Source organism: Falco naumanni, chromosome 12 (genome assembly GCF_017639655.2).
Source record: "Falco naumanni isolate bFalNau1 chromosome 12, bFalNau1.pat, whole genome shotgun sequence".
Lineage (NCBI taxonomy): Eukaryota > Metazoa > Chordata > Aves > Falconiformes > Falconidae > Falco > Falco naumanni.
In genome coordinates this window covers 33,813,000-33,828,554 of record NC_054065.1, presented here as the reverse complement: position 1 = coordinate 33,828,554, position 15,555 = coordinate 33,813,000, and the positions used below count along the sequence as shown (strand labels likewise).

Genomic DNA, 15,555 nt, shown 5'->3' with positions numbered 1-15,555 from the left:
TGTCAGAGAGCTCAGCTGGCCCACAGGTTGGAGTGTGGCCAGGTCCTACCTCTGGTTGGCCTTAGGGAACCCTGCCAGCTGTGCTGGCCCGCGGTAGCAGCTGCACCCTGCCCACAATTGTTCTCTCCCAGCTGTGCTTGGCCATGCACTCTGGCACAGAGACACACACCCGCCCGCCATAATGGTACCAGCATTAATTTATTAAAATTAATCCTGAAAAGTAACCATACAATAAGTTTAAAAAAAATAGAATCTTGTAAAAAAAAAAAAAACCCAGGTGCCCCCATGCCACACCTCCAGCTGGCAGCACCATGGGGCAGGGCTGGTGGGGAAGGGATAGGGAGATGAGGGGACAGCCTCGGCAGCGCTATGCCAGCCTCAGCAACAGGGCTGCAGGGAGACTAGAAAAGCTGCTGAGGCTCAGCCCTATAGGGCAGGGCCAGGCAGAGCAGTGCGAGGCTGGTGGCGGAGCTGGCGAGGGGCCGTACAGGGTCAGTTGCCCCTGCTCAGCACCTGCCCCTGCCATGAGCATCCTGCTGGCTCCAGTGGTGGGGCCCTGGCCTGGGCCCAGCCCAGCTGGGGCCCCGGCTGGCGGGGGGCTGGCCTGGCAGGCGCTTCTGGGGAGAGCAGGGCCCAGAGCCCCTTCTGGGTCCCTGCTGGCTGGTGCCAACCCTTGTCCCAGGCTGCTGTTGGGGGTCATGGGAGGCAGATGGCATGGTGCCCTGGCTGGTGTTGGAGGGTGCACGGACCCGGTCTCACTGGCCTCACCTTTATGGGTCTTGGCCCACAGGGAGCGGTGCGGGTGTGGTATCGCCCTCTGCAGAGCAGGCAGAGGCTGGGCCACAGAAGAGAGGGGACGAGAGTGTGTCCATCTCTTCCTGCAACCCTCCGCAGCTCCATCCCAGGGCTGCCTCTGCATCTCACACACTCTTTGAGTAACCAAAGATGCCCACAGGGAGATACTTGACGTGTGTTGGCCACTGCGCTGCCAGCTGGAAAAACTTCACATCGTTCCACTCCACCCCATCTATGGAGACTGAGAGGAAAGGGTGCAGTGAGCTGCAGCCCCATCACAGGCAGCCTGTGCTGCTTGGCCTGCCCTGCGACAGCCCCCATGGGGCTCGTACCTCCCCTCACCTCGCAACATGGTGTTCTGGTGCTTGGCTGTGCAGATGAGGCGTGTGATCCCTTCGATGACTTGGCTTTTCGGCTCCAGGTCCTTTTCTTTTGGTTTCTTGCTCAGGAACATCACTGGGGGCCAAGGACAGGCAGGATCAACGTTAGAATGTCCCCACCTGGCCCTGGGTGGGAGCCCTCACCCCAGGGCTGGCTGCACTGACTGGTCCCTGCTGGGCCAGGTCTCAACCATGCCCTCCTGCGGGCTCCCCCCCGCCCTTTCTGCAACAGACTGTGCCCCACAGCTGGAAAGCATCCCATGGTGGGGCTTGATTACCTTTCTTGTTTTTCTCCTTGGTGACCACGGTCATGGCCATGGTGCTAGGGGGCACCAGCTCCCCTGTGCCAGGGATGCGGCTGACCTGGAGTGAGCGGAAGTTGCTCTTGAGTGTGTTCTTGATACCCGTCTCCCGCTTCTCACCCTCCTTCTTCCTGTCCAGCCCTTGTGTTGTCCAGTAGTCCACCTGCAGGCCCATCACCTCCACACCAGGGCTCAGGGACCTGGGCAAGATGGGCAGCACCATGCAGCGCACAAGTGCTGTCCTCGCTCCTCTCCTTCCCCATAGCTCAGCTGCAGTGTGCCCAGGGGGCACGCTGGCCCAATAGCCACAGGATGTGGCAGCGTCACCAGTGAGCACCTCAAACCCCTCCACCCCAGTCCCCACTGCCTCAGACTGCACAAGGCTTCCTTACCCAGCACCCGAGAGGCCGCTGCTGACAGAAGGGGAGGGTGGTGGGGTGCTCACAGTCTCCTTGCCATAGGGGACTGCTCCACTGGCAGCTGGTGCTGAGCTCAGCAGGGAGGGGGTGCAAACTGTGGCATCATCCGAGTCCACTGGAGAGGAAGAGTATGGGTCAGGGGGGACTGGGGGACACCAGTGAGGGCCTCCCTGCAGTTGAGAAGGAAGCCAGGGACTCGGGGCTCCCAGGGACTCACCAGAGGCATTGAAGGACTGCTCCACCAGGCCCACCTTCACCACCTGCAAGAACAGACAAGTCGGATGATCCCCAGCAGCAGCAGGGCTGGGCAGTGCCCCTCTTCCCCAAGCCCCAGCTGCCCACTGGCCCCTCAGCACACTCACCCCCACAAAGGGCACAAACTTCTGGCAGGAGTCCTCATCGGGGCTGCACGAGGAAGAGAGGCTGGTCAGGGTCTGGGTGTGCTGAGCACCGAGTGCCATGCGGCTAGCCTTGTGGCCCAGGGACCCCCACACTGGCAGGGGCCCATTGCTGGCTCATGGCCACCGGGTCTGTCTCCTCTGCCCTCCCTCCCATGGGACCCCTTGTCCCCGACATGGCAGCACAGGGCACACTACACAAGGAGGCAAGGAGTCGGCCCTTCCAGTGCTGGGAGAGGGCTTGCATGCGGGAGGGCAGCCCTGCCCCACTTTGGGGTCACAGCTCCTCTGCACGGCAAGAGGGATGGACGCACATGGGGGGAAGGGGGGGGGCCAGGCAGCGGCACAGCAAGCACAAGCCAATACCTGATATAAAAATCAAAATAGAGACTTCTCTTCCTTGGGTGCCAGAAACCAAGAGAAGGGAGAGGTGAGAGTGCAGCTGGAACATGAGCGTCAACCCCCGGGGCAGCACAGTGCTGGCTCGCAGCCCCTAGCCCAGCCCAGCCCAGCCCTGGCAGCCAGTCCCCACCACGGCAGGCAGTCACAGCCCACAGCTGCTGGAGGGGCTGAGCACACCAGGGGGTGGCAGGGGATGGCACCACAGGCCTCTCGCCATGGGAACCCCAGCTCCCCTCAGCACTATGCTGCTCGCCGGTGGAGTACAGCATGGGACCTCACTCACTTGTCCCAGTCTCCCATAGCCCAGACTGGGGCCACATGAGGCAGGACAGGCACCCAGGGCCACGCTCACCTCTTCTGCTTGTAGGTCAGCATGGCCTCGGAGATGGGGAGCTGGTGAGAGAGGCTGGCTCCAGCGATGAACTGGGTGACACGGCCTGCAATGTCCACAGTGTCTGTGGGCACAAAGAGCCATGAGGACCTGGTGGCAGCTGGGTTTTCCCCCAGGGCACTGCTGGCCCCAGCCTGGCCCGCTCCTCACCTGCGATGGGTGGCTCGGCCCTGCTGAACAGCTCCCGCCATGCTGTGTCCAGGAAGAGGGTGCTGTATTTATTATCCACCGAGGCCAGGTACTTGGCCAGAGGGTGAGAGCCTGCAGGTGGGAAGGGTGACGTTGGTGCAGAAGAACCCAGGCTGGTGGGAGAGGACAACCCCAGGGCCGGGCTCGCCCTGGCTCTCACCCAGAGGCACAAGCAGGAAGCGAAGGTAGTTGAGCCAGTCAGGTGTCTTGCTGGCCAGCTGCTCCACGAAGAAACGGAGGACAACGCTCAGGTAGCTCTGGTCCCCTGCCACCACCACCTTCACTGGGGGAGGCATGTGGGAGTTACAGTTACAGCTGCCAAAGGGAGAGAAAAGGAGACTGTCAGAGGGGTGCAGGAGGGCTGGGGGCAGGGGACGTGCCTGCCAGCCCAGCCGACCCAGCAGCAGAAACCCATGGCTGGCAATTTCCAGCTTACAGAGCACTGCTGCGGGCACAGCCAGCACGGGGATCCCCTGCTTTCCCCAGGGCCTACACCTGCTCTTATGGGGGTGTCCACAACCCCAAAGGGTCCTAATGAGCCCTGGGGGAGCCAGGGCCCTTCCCAGCCTTCTCTGCAGTCACCAGGAGCTGCAAGGCTGAGCCCAAGCTGTACTCACTATCGCTGGATACGAGAGACTGTGGTGTTGAAGGCTGCCTGGATGTCCGCCACGGAGCAGGTGGATACGACCAACTGCTTGTGCGCCTGGAGCTGCTCACTCACGTACTGCCAATGCAGAGAGCTTGGGTTAAGGCACCCTGGGGGGGGCACGGCTGTGCTGGCCAGCAGCAACCCACGCTTGCCCTGGCCTCTGTGCCCCCTGGGATAGAGCTGGGGTCCCGTTCCCACCCATGCTGTGTGGGGAGGCTGAAACCATCAGGTCACCCCTGGCTGCACGCCTGAGCACCCCCACTCCTCCCAGCTCTGCTGCAGGGGGCTGGCTGCCTGGGCCCCCTGCTCTTCCCTTTTAGCACAGCAGTCACCACCCTGCAATGGCAAGGGCAAAATTGTCTCAGGGACCAGACTGTGCTCCTTGAGATAAAGGGGTTGGTCCAGGGACCCTCTGGTTTAAATCCTGCCATCCCACAGCAGGACCCAGCTCATGGCTCAATCTCCCTCTGCTCATGCCCTTGCTCCTGCCCACTGTGGCACTCCAAAATCTTTTCTGTGCCTCTTGAGGTATCTGTGTGCAACTGAACAGTGGTAAAACAGGCAGTCATGCTAGACAAGGGGGCTTAGAAGATGCCATGACAGGGTCTGAGAATGGGCATTGATCCTTTTTCCCCCCCATCAGGACAGGAGCTAGAGCAAACACACCAAGGATGTGTGGCTTGGGTTGACTCCGCCACCTCTTGCTGACAAGCCCTTTCTTCTGCCACAAACCCTGCCTGGATTTTCCAGCGCTGTTTCTGGATGTCAGATGTAGCTGCAGGATCCCAAAGGGGTCTCGCAATGCTTTATATAACTGCTGTTTGCATGTTTGCACACACGTACATGGCCCTGCTCACCTTCAGCAGTCAACTCCTCCATGCATGGGGGAGGCAGGGGCTGGGCCCGTCCTCACATGGACATGATGATGTCCATGCATGAGGCAGGAAGGCCTCACATGCCTCTCTGCCCAGAAACCCCAGTCCGACAATGCAGTTAATTCTCCCTGGGAGCGATCGGCTACGCTCTCCCATCTCTGAGTGCGGAACGGCACCTCTGCTGCTTCCCAGGGCCTGGTGGCAGCAGGGGCAGTCTGGCACCTCTGCTAGGGCATCCAACAATGCTCTGACCAGTGCGGTCAGTGGGAGCCTGGACCAAGTAGTGAGGACACAAGCCACAGTCCATTAACCAGCCTGGCTGGGACCGCTCAGGGCACTGAGATCTGGGGATCCAGCAATGCTGGTGTGTGGCACATGATGGAGGAGACACATGAGGCTCTTGTGTACACAGCTCAGCACTGCGCAAGTGCACTGTCTCCCTGAAGGAAGGGCCATGCTGGGGGAGAGGAGGGCACAGCTGGTGCCAGTTTCCCTAGGACACCCTGCCATGCCTGGGAGAATCTCCTGGGACCCTGCTTACAGCTTCCCTCATGTATCCGGCTCCTGTCACGGCTACTTACTTGCCCCTGCCACTCAGCAACATTCACCAGCACAATGCTCTCGGGGAGCTGCTCATCCGAGACCAGGATCTGGTTCAGCTGATCGTAAACAGACTTTCGGGGCACCTGTCATAGCATCACCACAAAGGTTAACCCCAGCCACCTGCCTTGGCTGCTCTGCCCACAGATGAAGGCCTGGCAGGGCTCTCAAGTAAGAAGCCTCCAGGTGAGGTGGCTTCCAGGGTCTCACCTGGGTGCTGTGCCATGAGTCAGGAGAGCTCTCACTGTCCAGGCTGCTGGCACGGCCACCCTGTCCCTTTGAGCTCTGCCGGTCCTTCACAGAGGTGCTGCGGGGACGCCACAACTGCTTGCTGTCTGCCTTGCTGTGAGCGAGAAGCAGGAGGGGCGACACTTGAGGAAATCCCATCCCCACCAACACCCACTCACGCCACGAGCCAGCGTGAGCCCCCTCAGCCCTGGCACAGGGCGCGGACCAGCCTTACCTGGGGGACACGGCACTGGGGAGTTCGGCTTTGGTCCCGGGGCCCAGCTGGGCCAGCCTGTCCACACTGCCCTCCCTCACGGCAGCCTCTGCTGGGGCCAGCTGCGAACACGGCTCCTCTGCGGCCAGCTCCTGAGGGCCACACAGTCACTGTGCACACACTGCTCTGCCTGCCCTGCTCCCTGCACCCATGGGTGCCCCCACACAGGATAGGTCTGGTGGCCCTGCTGGAGAGCCAAGCCTGCAGGACCTCAAGGGGGCTTGGCTGCATCTCCTGCAGATCCTAACCCTCCTTCCACTCTTGCTGCTTCCCAGCCCAATCTACTTGGCTCCCCAGCCCTGCTCCCAGGCTGGTGGGCACTCCCGGTACCCCAGAAAGCAAGGTGGGGCCTGAGGGATATATAGCCCTGCTCCACACCCCTGTAGCCTTGACTCACCACTGCAGGGACCTCTAATCCTGGCTCCTCCTGTGGCCGCAGCACTCCTGGCTTCCGCTTGTCTGCCTCGCCCTGGGGGACAAGGGAGTGGGGTCAGAGCAGGACACAGTGCTCCGAGCTGGGCTGCTGACAGTGACCCATGCCTGGCCTCACAGAACACATGCTCCCACAGGGGAGCCCAGTGTCCCCCTGGGACCGACCCCAGAGGATGCCCCCCATCGCTACCTGTCCGCCTGCGCTGGGAAAAAGAAGAGGAAAGAAGGGAAGGAGCAGCCCCAGGCAGGTGCTGCCAGGAGCTGAGGTCTCAAGAGGGAGCTGCAGGCACTGTGGGGATGCTGGGCTGGCTGGGGAGGGAAGGGGTAAGAGGTGGTGGTTGTGGTGGTGTAACTCACAGGGCTGCCAGACTCTTGATCCTGCCCTTTCTGGCTGTGCAGACTGCCGATCTCAGTCTGGGAACCAGAATGAGAGACTCCCTCAAAGAAACGCCTGCAGAGAAACAGACGAACGGACGGACAGACAGACAGACAGACGGGAGAGAAAAAGGCAGGAATAAGAGAGGAACAAAGTCACCACAATCCCAGCACACCCCCACCAGCCTGTCCCAAGCACAGAGCACTGTGGAGAGGTCCCCAGTGGGACACAGGGCCAGACACCCAAGTGTCCAAGCGACACAGCCTAGCGGCAGACCTGCCAGCCCCACACACCATGGTCTGCTGCAGCAATGCTGGACGCAGGGACAGGATGGGGCCACCCCAGTCCAACAGGGCTAAACCTGTGATCCCAGTGAGTTTGAGGCAGGGTCCCTGTCTCCTAGCCAGATTTCTCTCTCAGGTGATCCCCTACCACTGCAGGGCAGGGTGAGGAACCACCATCTTACTGGTATGTGGTCTCAGTCAACACCACAACTGCTGAACCTCCGTGTCCCCTCTGCACCACCACGGCTTCCACAGATCTCCTCTGCCTTCCTTTCTGCTCCCCCTCTTCCACAGAAGGCTCCTTGCCTCTGACTGCTGCTGCAGCACAATTTCAACAGCAGTTTCCACCTTCCCTTTCTGCTTTCCCCTTTCCCAAGGCTCTGGAGACCACTGTATTGCACACAGAACTACACCTCAGGCAGCACAGCAACGTCCTCTTTTGTTCCCCAGCATTTAAATTTGCCTTTTTTTTAGGTCTCTGAGCTGATGTTTTGGTAGAACTGCACGGTGCAACTCCCAGGTCCTGTTCCCAAGTCACAATGGTCAACACAGGAACTCCCCTGGGGCAACAGGACTGTCTGTGCCACCAGTGTGAACTTCCACCTTTGTTTCCCCTTTTTCCACCCATTACCTTTTTGCCAAGGACTCCCTCTGCATCCTGCGGGGCTGCTCAAAGACCAGTCTTTAGGAAACCAAGGAGGCTCCATCCCTGGATCTCACCTGTCAGCTTTCTCAGGACCCTTGCAGCCATGGCAGCTCATCTACAATGTGTGACTTTCCTGTGGAACATCTGAGCTAGCTTCCCTCTAAGCTGTACATATGTATGTGCTCACTAACTCCCAGGAAAAGTTTCTCCCGATTTGCCTGGTTTATAGATGGGGGTTCTAGGTTGCAGGTTTCCAGGGATGGCCACAGAGGTGTAGGATACAGAGCAGTTCTTCTGTTAGAAAACAATGGAAACTCTGCCAGAGTCCTATTACCCTTGTCTGGATATAGCTGTCTGCAGAATACCTACAGACATCTAAATATCCTGGCTGCTCCTTTTACTTTTAACATGTCTCCTCTTTTGGATACAGCATGCTTTGCTGCCAGGCACAACAGTGTTTGTCAGGTTCTTTGCTTTTACTGTTCCTACAAGGACATTTCAACTCAGGAAATCATGGTCTCCATCACAGAGCAGCTCTTCAGCAGCAGTGTTTGTACTGGCTGGGAGAAGTCAGGGCTCAATTTTTCTCTCGCTGGCTCCATGACCAGCTGCTTCATGACATGTTCACTTACCAAAGCTCCAGGTTTAGTGTCAGAATTGTGCCCTGGTGGGTCATTTTCTCCAGTTCATACAGGGATAAGTGACGTCTGCTGTTATTAACATGTTTCTGCGCTCTCCACCCCTCCAATCTCTGCCACAGGATCCCAGGCACTGTCACCAGCCTGCACAGTCATTACTTTACACTGGCCTTTTCTCAGCCAGCAATTTCAATCCATACAGACTCTCAAGTTAATAACTTAACATACAGACTCTTACATTAATAACTTAAGAGTCAAATCAGAGAAATATGTAAGTGTTCTAGTAATTCACACCCCATTCAGCACCTCTCCCACACTCCTCTGTATTGTCCCCATAATCCCACTAGAAGGTGGACATACCCCTGGCTCCACTGGTACCTCAAAAAGGTATCTTCATCCCTTCTTTTTTCTTCAACACTGGGTGTGTCTGGACTGTATACACTTGATCTGGCTTTCAACACCCCATTTAAATGGGGCTGTCTCCCCCTTTCCCATGACAGCTCTATGTGTTTCTGCCCTCTTGCTTGCAATTCAGAGCCTTTCACCCCTAGAGGATGTGCCACACTGAGCACAGAGCTCTTCTGCAGTTCCCAGCTTTCCCTGTTCTGCAGCTTAAAGGCTATAGGCATGACTGAGTCTGAGTCTCAGCAGGTTGAGATTTAGGTAAATCCCAGACCTTCTGCACAGCCTCCTTCTGTTTGCAATGAATTAGCCCCCTCTCCCCCATCCACTTTCCCAGTCACCTATGGAAACATTTGCTCTTTCACCCCAATCTTCAACCAAAGGCTCTGACTGTTGAGATCTTACCTAACAGCCTCAGTTCTAGCTCCACTTTCACTCCAGTGCAGAAGCAACCCACAGCTGTGTGGCCTCCTGAGGTGACCAAAAGCATGGCTATCTGCTCCCAACACCACTGGTCCAAGCCAGGGCACTGGCCACTGCTCACCCTCAAGGACTACCTTAAAGCCCTTGCTCCACAGAGGCCTTCACAGTGTCTTGCAAGGCTGTCTATGACAATAAAGAAATCCAACTCGAGGATCACATCTTGAATTTACAGGCTGCGCTGGAAGGTCATCACCAGCTGAGAAGGCTATGCAGGGCCTTGGTACCGTGCTGTCTACACTAAAGTCTATGCTGAAGACCGTAGCAGTTGGCTCCCACATCTCCTTAGAAAAAGTACAGACCCAGTAATGTGAATTCAAGGGAATACACACTCAGCGTTGCCAGAAACTAAGACACTGGAGAGCAAACCAAGCTAGGAACGCTTCGTGAACCGGCTGCAAAACAGCCCAGGGCCCAATAGACTGTCCTACCAGAGACGGCAGCAAACACCCAAGGAACACTGCGATGGCAGGCATAAGCACAAACCAGCACTTACTCTAGGATGCTCTTCCAGACCAGATGTTTGCAAGCAGGCACTTGCAGAATGAGGGCAGGGTCTTATACTTAAATACTTTCAACAGACTTTTCTTACTGTTTCTTTACATAGTTTACATACATAAAACGGTTATCTGACCACAAAAGGACCTTCCTTTTTCTCCCACAACACCTGTGTTTCCTTTCATGAGAGATCATGTGAAAGCCCTTGGAGTTCAAGCAGGCCACCTCAGCATCACCCCCTTGCACACATGCCTGCTGGCTCCTTCACAACGATTTGTGGGTTTGTGGAAAGCATGACTTCTGTCACGTTCCTGTTTCTTCCCTGGTGTCTCATGGGTTCCTGAATCCAGCAGATTTAATTTCAGTTTGCTTGTGACAGACCAAGTCTGCTACCCCTGCTAAGTACCTTCAGCAGCGATTCTAACCAATCCAAATTATATTTCAATACCAAACTGTAGAAACAATAATGACAAGTAAGCTTGGCTTGGCTAGAAGAGACCCAGCACACTGTGAAGCAGCCAAGTAGAAAGACAATAAAAGGCAACTTTCTCACAAAAGGACAGCACAGAAACAGAACAGCCATGAGCAGAGAGGCCAGGTAAACACAGATCCTGTGGGAGAAAAGCCTGGTTTCACTGCATGGTCCACTGGAGACCTCTATGCCAAGTCAGCAGTGCTTGGCAGAGCAAGTCAAGCCACTGAGTGCCTGGGGAATGAGGTGAGAAACATCGTAGATGGTTGCTAGTCACGAGTCTCCACAAAGGGTGGGAACACAGCATGCAGATCTCACAGGGACACAAGGACTGGCCCCAACAGTCACAAAGTGCTCAAAAGACAGGCATGCTTCAGCGTGGAGAGCTCTGAGAAGGCCAGGGCTGTCAGCAGAAAGATATGAGAGCTGGGAACAGCAGGGGCTTAGATCAAGTAGGTACTCTTCCAGCAGATCAGCAAGTGTCAGGTGCTGGTCTGGCAGGAAATTAAATGAGACTAAATGTGAAGGAAGGCAGTTTTAATGGGGAGTTTTGAATTTATTAAACAAGATATGTACGTGAGGAGCTCAGTGGTGCCAACACAAGATGGCAATGGGAATGGAGACAGGACAATGCCTTCATTAGCCCAAGCAACAGAAAAGTGTCAGGGTGTTTCTCCAGGTCCTATAGACTGTGCTGCTGACCTGTGACTCCCTGCAACCCTTACCTCAGGGTGGGCTTGGGTGTGCTGTGCACGCTCTCATTGTCCTCAATCTCCGGGCCACTGTCACTGTTGTTGCACTCTTCCAGGCTGTCATAGAGCAAGCCCAGGTCTTCCTCCACCTCCTGGGTCTGGTCTACAGGGTCAGAGTCCAGGACCTGTGGGACCAAGCCCAGAGGGCAATGAAGAGATATGGAGTCACCTGCGTCCCAGGCCAGGCACGAAACAAGCTCCCTCCCAGCCACAAGGCACACCATGGTACTGTTCCCACCTCAGGGAGCCAAATCCAGACTGTGGAAGAATCAAGTGACACTGTCAGCATGACAGCCATAGGAATGTCAGACACCCATAACACGTCCTGAGTGTTAAGACACCTGGGAGGACCTCTGCTGGCTGTCCTGCACACTCAGTGCAGGCTTCCAGTCAAGACCAGCCACCCCCAGGCTGATGTTAGCTTGCTCTCAGTCATGAAGAGGATTGCCCCTGCAATGCCAGCTCCTGGGGCAGAACCAGTGTATGACAGCACCCTTCTGCGGCTGGCCTCTCTCCCCAACAGGAAGGTGTGTTTGATTTGAGCATGAGGCTCAGAGCTGCTTTCTTGAGGCAGAAAGCTTTGGAAAAGCCAAGGCCCGGTCTGTGCCATGTCTCACACCACCTTTGCTAACACCCCTGAGCACCTGCAGCTCATGCCTTGTGCTCCCAGTGAGTGGGAACCAGCACTCTGACCCCTACACATCTGCAGGAGACACTGACAGGTGGGGCAGCCTTCCTGCTTCTTACCTCCTCCGTCACTTTAAACCTCTTCAGCAAAGCCACAAATTTCTGCTTGAAGTTTGGTTGCTAAAACAAAACAAGAGAAGAAAAAAAGATCAGTAAAACTATGAAATCACGTTCCAAGATGACTAACATACAGTACACGGTTGCTCTCTTTTATATGCCATCAGCTCCTTTCTGGGTCCACAGGCCCAAGGTCAGCTACGATGTCCCTTGCTCTTTATTTAAATCTGCTGTAGGATTTGGACTAAATCTGGACTCCGATAGAAGCCACTGTATCCAGGTATGAGGGAGGGCACAAGGACTTAAACTCTCTCTGCTACAGGCTGGAATAGCACTTTCTCTCCATTTAAATCCCCTTTCTCCCCAGACCGTCTGGTTGAGGAACGCCACCTTCAAGCAAGAAAGGATGGGGAACAAACTCAGGAACAAGTGCCCAGGGACCTGCAGGGCTGAAGCAGATGGGGATGAGGAGATGCTTGAAGAGCAGGGGGTTGGCAGGGCAGCTTCCCACTTCTGCTGACAGGCAGAGGAGCAGCTGATGGCTCACCCTTCCTTGTACCAGCCTTATCCTTCCTCAGGGATGGAAAGAGACCATGTCACAGCAGCTAGTCAGAACTGTGTCACACACAGATCATCACTGATACAAAGCCAGGCTAAACACAGCACAGACTGTGAGCTGGGGTACAGCTCTGAGCAGCAAGCTAACTTGTTAGTGGCAAGAGGTTTGCCCCTTTTTCTCAGGCTCCCCCGCTCTTCACCAGTACCAACACTCCCTCCAAACTCCCCTCACTCCCTGCAGGGAGGGGAAGAAGTGAATCCCTTCCATCCCTTTGATCACATTGCAAGTGCTGATATTACTCTGGTCATTGATGCGGTTCGGATCATTTTCCTCCTAGCCTTCTTGGTTTTCCTCAGGTCATCCTCTTCATCAAACAGATCCTGCAGGCAAAAGGTCACAGCACAACAGAGCAACTCGAGTACAGGCAGCAGCACTTCCCAGAAGTTCCCCTGCTCTACACTTGCTCCCTATTTTGAAAAGCTTTGGTCTACCTTACTCCTTCAGTCTTGCTTCTCACTTCTCCCACCTCTCTCTATGCAGCACCTTCTCCTTCCTTAGCACTGTCCCCCAATAGACGTTCTTCCCCAGTGCCTTTGCCCCCAGGCTATATGATCCACAGGGACGTGTACCAGCAAGATTCAGAGGAGAAAGAGAAACTTCCTGCAACAGTCCTTGCCACAATCTAAAACTCTTCTCTCCACACTCACCAGCCTTCCCGGGACCCATGTGTTGTTCTCCTGCTCTCCCCTCTCCATGGTTAGCTCAGAGGGCACAGCACCTGAGCTCACAAAAGGTGTTCTTCCAGGGATCAGCCTAAATACATGGGGCCCTGATGTCTTAACCCAGCACGATGGGACAGGTAATGTGGAGGACCCTGAACAGGGGGTTGTCCCTGTGCTTGATCAGCATGCTAGTACCAAAAGTTTTTTCTGGCCTCGAGTGCAGGCATCACAAGAGGACAGCAAACAGCAATGGCACGGCTCATCACAGGGCTGGGATGGGCCTGCCACCTCTGACCATTCTCAGACCCAAACTGCACTTCTTCCTAAAATCTGTTCTCTCTCAGAGAGAGGGCAGCCTTTGGCCTCTTACCACAGGGAGACAGGGGAAAATCATGGTGCAAGATGCAGGGGGCTCAGCAGGGGTTTTATGCTGCAGACAGGACAGTTGCAAGGACAGATGGGTGAGAACTATGGCTCTCCAAAGTCCCTCCCTTGCCCTACCATGGACTTGACAGCAGCCCATAGTTCTTCCTGCTGTCAGGTATTGTGGCCTTCTGCCCTCTGAAACCGTAACAAATGTTTACAAGAGAGGTAAGAGGGCTCAGGGTGATTAAGACCCTCAACTCCTGACTCCTGCCCCAGAAACGGGACCAGGACATAAGTCACCTTGCCAGACCTCCCTTACCTGACCCTGCACAGCATCATCGCTGGCTTCCTGCTCTGAGGAGAAGCTGTCATCCTCTTCTTCAGAGTAGTTATCAATGTCTGGGGAACGATCTGAAAGCAGACAGTGCAGATACCACAGCTAAGCATGACACCTGTCATGGCACCAGCGAAATGATTGGTATTGTTGGCAGACGCTTGGGGACACACTCCTTTACCCATGTCCTGCCCAAAACGCTTGCCTTCAGGTCTGTGATGAGTGTTAACACACCTGAAGCTTTGATTTTAGGACCTGAGGGGACACTCCCGTCCTCATGGTCAATGGGCTGACTGGACAAAGAGTAGATGCTGATTTCAGCCACTCGAATGTTCACGTCCTTCATGTTGCTGTGGAGGCCCAGAAGCTGTCCACCGTCCGTTGGGTGCTGCATCACCTAGGCAGACAGACAAGCCCCCTGCCAGCATGATACAATGGCAGCTGGCAGCCCAACCCCACTGTCTTACAGCTAGCCAATAACCCAGGGCATTCACAGCACCAAGCACCTGCCAGCCAGCCCAGCTCCCTCCCCAGCACTGCCACAGGGAGGCCATGTGAAGCTCCCCTCTGTTCTCAGCACCCTGTACCTCAGCCATGTTAATGATGCCCACTGCGAGCGTCTTGTAGCCCAGGATTGTGCGGTTCTTGTATCTCTTCCTCCGCTGCAGCATGATCTGTAGTTTGTTGCCATCTCTCTTGAGAAAGTGTGGGTACTGGGGAAGGGAAGCACAGGGAAGACGACAGCATGAGGGCAGGGCTCTGCACGACACACAGGTAGAAAACTCTCCCTCAGTGCTGATGTACAGCAGGATCTGACCTGCTGAGCTTGAGGTGCCCTTCAAAGGCCACCTGCACTTTGCATCATCCTCCAAATCCCCATGCCCAGCAAAACAACCCCTGGAGCAACGGAGCAGCTGGCCAGCAGCAGGAATCTGTGCTGTTACAATCTGAGCATGGGCAACGACAGGAGGCCTCTCCTCAGAGTTCGTCCCCTTCACATTGAGCCCCCAAAGCCATGCTTGCTGAGAAATGCCAGGTGAGGGGAGCACCAGGGAGCCCAGGGGACCAGGCAACACAAGGTACCTGCAGTGAGAAGGTCAGCTCCAGCTCAGTCTCCATCAGGCCACCAGGTGGGAGGACGTATTCATTTGATCTCAGGACTCGTTTTGAACCCTACAACAAGATTGGTAGATGCACACAGCTAAGCTGGAGCATCTTGGCCACAGACTCTGCTGCACCACACACACAAGTCAAGAGTGTTCACAGTCCGCAAGGAAAGAGCCAGTGCCTTGACTTTATCCTGTTCCACCTCACAGAGCCACCTTACACATACCAATTAACACTTTGCAGAAAGCCTGCAGTTTCTCCTGGGCTGCCAGAGGCCCCTTCTCCTTGTCCACCTGCCAGGGAGCACTTGCTCTTCCCTGGCCTGCTCTGCTTAACCCAGCTTCTTGCACTTGGAGCCCACCAGATGCTGTGGAGGGACACTGCTAGAGCCAGAGGGAGCCATGCATACAGCAACCAGTAGAAGAAGAAAAGGGTCCCAACACACTCCCTAGCCAGGAAAGGGACAGCTCCTGGAGCCCATCTCTGCCCCCCAGCACACAGACCCCTGTCTAAGCACAGCTGGCCAGGACAGCTCTGCTGGGACCAAGGCAGGATGCCCCAGGGAAACAGCAGTCCTCCTGCCTGCTCAGCTTGTGTCTCAGAAAACTCCTAATCTTGGTTCCTTGGGCAACACTGTATCTCTCCACATATACAAATGGTTTTTTTGCCCCAGGAGAACAGTAAGAGAGGCACTCTAACCGCATGCCCACTCCAACTCTTTTCTTCTGTCCTGTCTTTAATTAATCTCTACAGTTTTGCTGCTGACAGAGACCCTGAGTGACTTGGGGGATGAAAAATGCAGTCTGCATGCACCAAGCTCTCTTGGTTGCAAGGTGGCACA

The 15,555-nt window shown here is 55.7% G+C and overlaps 1 protein-coding gene across 4 annotated transcripts in view; it reads right to left on the bottom strand.

Annotated features, from left to right (window-relative positions):
* Window positions 1-179: 179 nt before the first annotated feature.
* The window catches only part of LOC121096166 (phosphofurin acidic cluster sorting protein 1-like), a 69,702-nt gene continuing 54,326 nt past the window's right edge, over window positions 180-15,555 (bottom strand). For 3 of the 4 annotated variants that reach the window (XM_040611849.1, XM_040611852.1, XM_040611851.1), the window contains 23 exons: window positions 14,691-14,780; window positions 14,195-14,320; window positions 13,842-14,004; window positions 13,593-13,684; window positions 12,485-12,565; window positions 11,630-11,689; window positions 10,856-11,007; window positions 6,692-6,785; window positions 6,300-6,371; window positions 5,864-5,994; window positions 5,611-5,743; window positions 5,382-5,486; window positions 3,894-4,000; window positions 3,437-3,591; window positions 3,238-3,348; window positions 3,049-3,151; window positions 2,661-2,693; window positions 2,259-2,301; window positions 2,114-2,156; window positions 1,870-2,011; window positions 1,454-1,677; window positions 1,138-1,251; window positions 180-1,036 (listed from right to left, as the gene is read on the bottom strand). In XM_040611849.1, the coding sequence (XP_040467783.1) occupies window positions 921-1,036; window positions 1,138-1,251; window positions 1,454-1,677; window positions 1,870-2,011; window positions 2,114-2,156; window positions 2,259-2,301; window positions 2,661-2,693; window positions 3,049-3,151; window positions 3,238-3,348; window positions 3,437-3,591; window positions 3,894-4,000; window positions 5,382-5,486; window positions 5,611-5,743; window positions 5,864-5,994; window positions 6,300-6,371; window positions 6,692-6,785; window positions 10,856-11,007; window positions 11,630-11,689; window positions 12,485-12,565; window positions 13,593-13,684; window positions 13,842-14,004; window positions 14,195-14,320; window positions 14,691-14,780 (2,490 nt within the window). In that variant the 3' untranslated portion in view covers window positions 180-920. The remainder of the gene's footprint in view (window positions 1,037-1,137; window positions 1,252-1,453; window positions 1,678-1,869; window positions 2,012-2,113; window positions 2,157-2,258; window positions 2,302-2,660; window positions 2,694-3,048; window positions 3,152-3,237; window positions 3,349-3,436; window positions 3,592-3,893; window positions 4,001-5,381; window positions 5,487-5,610; window positions 5,744-5,863; window positions 5,995-6,299; window positions 6,372-6,691; window positions 6,786-10,855; window positions 11,008-11,629; window positions 11,690-12,484; window positions 12,566-13,592; window positions 13,685-13,841; window positions 14,005-14,194; window positions 14,321-14,690; window positions 14,781-15,555) is intronic. The other variant, XM_040611850.1, reaches the window with a different exon arrangement.